Consider the following 5,464-nt stretch of genomic DNA (forward strand, 5'->3'; position numbering starts at 1 on the left):
TATTAACATCATCCCTGCACACACACTCACAAAGCAACCACCTAACACCACATGCATGCTGGTTGTTTTTTAATGGGAATAAGAAACATCTAAAATTGGCCAAGAGGAAAAAAAAACCTGGAAGCAAAAGTTACCTTTGCCAAAGCTTTTCAAATTCCTCACTGCCCATGGGGAAGCCCATCTTGCTAAGCATGTTCTTAAACTCAGGCTTCAGAATCCTCACATCACTTTCTGGGTTCTTCTGGGGTATCAGATCAGCAATATCCAGTGACCTGTTTTCAATATACAAGATTGTCCTTAACTTATTTATCCTTGTGGAACTTGCCCAGTTACACAACCATTCTTCATTCTCTGGCAAGTACAAAATTATAACATTCCTGTTGAAAAGAATAGCCACATTTGGGAGTCTTCTCTGCAGTTACATCATCCCCAATTGGTGGAAAAAACTGAGAAGGTAATTAAGTTTTGCTCAATTTTGTTTTTTAAATCCTTAGTGAGCCTTGTTCTCTTTCTAAATGATCCTCATAAAAGGGTTCACTTTCCCTCCCTCCTAAGCTCACTGTATGGTTTAGGATGCTGACAAGGTCAAATTTGATACACCTTCAGCCTCCACTCTGTAGAATCTTTGATGCTCAAAAGGAAGAACTGAAATCCTAGTATTTGAAAGCTAAAAACAGACTCTATGCCTTTCAAAATATAGTGCAATAATGTATTATATATGCATCAGTTATTGGAGAATTTCCATGTCCAGAGGCAAATTCCCAGCCCCCCTATTTCCCTGGAAAAATCAAGTGACTCTGCACATACAGAACTCCCATTTCCCTCCATTTTAGCTACTGAATAAATTAGGACAATGTTTGGGAGTGGAGAGACAGGGGAGAGAAAGAAGTAGTGCCATTATCTAATAGTGCTATCAAACTATAAATGAGGATCATGCAGCTAAGAAGCTATACTCTCTGTAGATCTAACTCACGCAGGACCTCCTTTGCTTTTTTATGATATATAATAAAGAACAACAAGATTTTTCCCTCTTCTAAATAGGGGGAGAAAGAGTTCTGCTTGTATTTCTTTCTTAGAAATATCCTTAAGCAGCAGTATTACTTTATGAATGAAAATTGTGTCCAGTTTCTGGCACTTCAAAATAATCTGCCATGAGGACTACTTATTTCCACCTCCCGCTCTCATCATACTCCCCACAACCTGAAGAATCAACTGTCAGACAAATTATAACTGGAAATTAGATGGAAATTTCTACCACTAAGTGTTATTAAACATTACAACACCTTACCAGGGGATGTGGTGGATTTGCCATCTCCTGATATTTTAAAATCAAGAATAGATACCTTTCTGAAAGATATGCCCTAGGTCAACCATGGGACCTTGTTGTTAATATAGGAATCATTGAGTGAAGTTCTGTTGCTTCTGTTACACCAGAGGTCAGGCTAAGTGAACACAATGATCCTTCCTAGGTGTGAAACCATACTGCTTCACTTTTTCTTTCAGTTGCACATGAACCTGTGATGCAGTCATTGTAGGTCTATCCGTATGTCTGTGACTGACTGGATCAAGCCAGGTTGTAGCCCCAGAAATAGCAGGGTCACGGACTGCTGCATATAACTCTTCAAACTTGATAATGGTTTTGTCCTGTAACTTAAGCCTGTTCAACATAGAATCAGGAATGTTTGTTTTTAGTTTGTATTTTCTTCAGTGACAGAAAAGATAAAGATCATTTACAGATAGAGAGGCAGAACAAACAAATTGCAACTTTCTTCCTTCTAATACAGGGGCGGGCAATTATTTAGGGCAGAAGGCTGCTTACTGAGTTTTGGCAAGCCATCAAGGGCCTCATGACAGGCAGCCCAGGGCAGATAAATATTAATTTTCTAAATTTTTAAGGGGCCCCGCAGGCTGGATACAATGGCCTGGCAGGCCACATCTGGCCCTGGGGCCGTATTTTGCCCACCCCTGTTCTAATATATTGGATCCATATATCGGATACAAAAGAGAAATCTAGTGGGTGTCAATTACTTACATACTAGTATTTGTATTAACTGTGTTATAATTAGTTAATATGAATTCTACTAAGCTAATGATTATCATGCTGATTATTTACAGTGACTCAGCTCCATGACAGAGAGGCCTATACTCTAAGCTTCCCAAAGAAACAAAAATCTAATTCAGCCTCTTACATAAAAAACCATGGATAAAGGTCAGCAAAATTTAGATAGCAAGACTGGAAAATAATAAAAAGTTTTTAAAGATGACTGTCCCCCAAGGACTAACTCTCTACTGAAACTCCAAGCTTAGTTTAGCTGATTAATACCGTACAGCAGTGGTGCTGAACCTATGGTCCATGGGCCCATGGAGCCATGTCATCCAGCCAGTCAGGCTCCCCGTGGAAATTAGCACTCCTCAGGTCCTATGAGCCACACCTGACTACAGACTAGCCCAGCAAGCTGGATCCAATTCACATGCAGGGTTGTGTCATCTGGCCTATGGAGCTCCTCATGGGTCATAGCATGACATACAGAAGTAGGGCCAAAAGGGATCTTCAGAGGTCATCTAATTCACACCCCCTGCCTGAGGCAGGATCATCCCTATTCAGACCACCCATACAACCATAATCTAAACTCTATATAAGACTACTATCAAGCCGGACACAATATAGACCTAATCCCCTAACCTGCCACAGGTAAAGCAGGGGAGCCACAGCAGCCAATGTCCTGATTCTATGAAATGCTGACAACATGCACTTAAGAGGTCCCAAGTGGAGGTCCCTGTCAGCCCTACTTCTCTATGACTCTGACACAACCATGTAGGCAAAACTTTGTAGTGCAGCCTTGGTTTCTATTTGCTCTTTTCCGGCAAAGTACAGAAAAGAGCAAATAGAAACTATGCTGGACATAGTCTTTAAACTATGTCCAACTAACAGAATTTTAAATATTATATATAAAGCTCCTCAAGTTATGAATCTGTGAATAGAAGGAAATTGTATCAACCACTGACAAATATAAATTTTCTCAGTCAGTTCCAGTGGTAAACATGCCTGAAATGTTATCAAGAGTAACATGGCTATTACTGTGCTATGATGATTGCTGGAAGCTGATAAGGCAGTGATATTCACACAAAGAACCTATTATTGTTAACACAATATAAATACATTATTTCTCAGTAACTATGTAATTATTTTGTTTCAATGAAGAAAGGTAAGTCTGAGCAAACTATTAGGAAAAACTTCACAGTGTGTATTCTTTTATCACTTGCTCTAATTTTCCACCAATATTACACCACTGATCACAGGAGTAATTCATGATTTATGGAGTATTGATGGTTAGACTTGTCATCCATCAGTTTGGCATAATAAAATAAAATCAACCCTGCATTGTGCAGGAAGATGGTTAGAGAACCAACACAGTCCCATGGCAACCTAGAGGAGGCCATGAAGAAGGAGCAGTTTGAAGGACTGGCATCAGGAAAGCTACTTTTAATACTTGTCTTTTAAAGATAAAACTGAGCTTTCAGAATGTAAAAGTATATAGATATATTTTAGATCATGCAATTTAGGGTTGTGGCTCTATTTTACTCGTAAATAAACCACATTTTTCTAGTTTGAAACTACTACACAGACAGAAGCATTACACAAAGAATAAATATTCTTGATTGTGATGTATTACAAAGTATTATGAACAGTTTACAAGCCTTTTTCTGGCATTTTTAGCTTTCATTTGCTCACATACATTACAAGAAGTTGCTGACACTGCTTGGAGCTGATATACCTCCCCAGAAATTTGGTCAGCATCACGAGAAGCACATCTCTATGAATAAATAAAAATATGCGTTATATTTATAGAGTGATTATATTCATCCCATCTCTGTATAGTAAACAAAGAAAAAAATGAGGTACTATCAGTGTAGGAAAGAGGAAAAGGGGGGAGGGAAGAAGAGAGAGAGAAAGAGACAGAAAAAATGTAGAGTATTTTATGGTATTAAATACATGGGAAGGGACGCCTGGGTTTGCCTGGTTACTTATTGATACACATGCATATACCAAAGCCAAGTATCAAGTGCTGCATAATGATACAGAAATACAAACTCCTTTGTGAGGTACATACCTATTGACCTGCTCTTTGCCTTCAGTTCAGGGTCATTGTTTTTGAAGAGTTGTCTCATAGGAAAATACCCTCCAGATGTCATTTTCTCACACAAAAGGTGCTCCAGCTAGGAAATATATGAGTTCAGTAGCAATTATGCAAATGTCATGTGCATGTCTAACATGCACTTCTTATTCATTTTCCCCCTAAATAAGAATTGAAAATCAGCCATCACATAAAAGATGGTGAGAATTCAGAAAGGAAAATCTAATTCACAATGCAATGATGTATTTTTGGTAACCAACTACTTTCTGTAACAATATTCTGTTCAACTGTAAAACTGGTTTTCAAACAGTGTTGCATGTTTGCACTGAGGGACGTTTATTGGTATTGCCAGAATAAATATGAGCTTTGCTTTCTCTTTTATCACTGAACCACGTGTTGCCAGGTTACATTTTTGAGAAAACCCCTCTAGCTATGAGCCTAATTCTGATGCCTTTATTGGTTCCTATTCAGATAAAATGTCCATTGTCTTCAGTGGGACTTTTCAAGTCAGGACTCCATTCAATAAGGGTAAACTAGTTTTGGAATACTGATGAAAGCACCTGTGCAACATTTCGGAATTCAATTAACACTTTGGAGGATGTTGCTTGGTAACTAATTGTACAGTTATTCCACCTGTTTTCTGTTTGATTGAGACCTTGTAAAAATATGTATTACAAGACTTGCGCTAAACTTTACTGGGGAACTTGTTAAAATGGGAAACTGTAGTATGAAGAAAACCATTTTAATAGCCCACTTGGCTTTCAGGGCAAAATAGGGAGCTGTAGGTGCATTTCCTGTATGCCAATTCATAAGGTCGATGACAGAGAATGTTAAGTAGCAATTTTACTCCATCCTTACTGATCATCTTTACTGATCTGGATAGTATGCGACTGTATGTGATCAAAACCATACCTCCTCAGCATCAGTCCTGAGCTGTGTCCCAGACTGAGACTAAACTTGTCCTGCTGCTGGCAAAGCTGCCTCTGCTTTCTACTTGAGTTCCAACGTCAGCTCGTTGCCCTGGGTCATGAAAAAAAATCAACTGAAAGAAAATCTGAATTGTGTGTATAGATAGAGAGGTTTAGTAGACAGGGTGCAACACCAAGAGTTAAAAGGCCTGGGTTTTTGCCTGAGCTCTGCTACTGATTAGTTAAATAACCCTATGGAAGCAACTGAGTGTCTTTCTGCCTTGTTTTTCTTAAATGGAGTTTAAACATATTGGGTTACATTTTGTATTAATGGTAGATTGATGCAAAGTGTTAAGAAATGGTAAATCAATTATTTATTATGGATTGTTACAGGGCCTAAAAGGGCAATAGGTTGTTTAT

The 5,464-nt window shown here is 38.5% G+C and overlaps 1 protein-coding gene across 1 annotated transcript in view; it reads right to left on the minus strand.

Annotated features, from left to right (window-relative positions):
• LOC109301038 (EF-hand calcium-binding domain-containing protein 6-like) overlaps positions 1-5,151 on the minus strand; it is a 111,346-nt gene extending 106,195 nt beyond the window's left edge. The window contains exons 1-5 of the mRNA XM_019521913.1: positions 5,049-5,151; positions 4,113-4,218; positions 3,738-3,815; positions 1,483-1,657; positions 135-274 (exon numbers count right to left, since the gene is read on the minus strand). Of these exons, the coding sequence (XP_019377458.1) occupies positions 135-274; positions 1,483-1,657; positions 3,738-3,799 (377 nt within the window). The 5' untranslated portion in view covers positions 3,800-3,815; positions 4,113-4,218; positions 5,049-5,151. The remainder of the gene's footprint in view (positions 1-134; positions 275-1,482; positions 1,658-3,737; positions 3,816-4,112; positions 4,219-5,048) is intronic.
• Positions 5,152-5,464: the final 313 nt, after the last annotated feature.

Source organism: Gavialis gangeticus, unplaced genomic scaffold (assembly GCF_001723915.1).
Source record: "Gavialis gangeticus isolate Ggan-Ray unplaced genomic scaffold, GavGan_comp1, whole genome shotgun sequence".
NCBI classification, from domain to species: domain Eukaryota; kingdom Metazoa; phylum Chordata; order Crocodylia; family Gavialidae; genus Gavialis; species Gavialis gangeticus.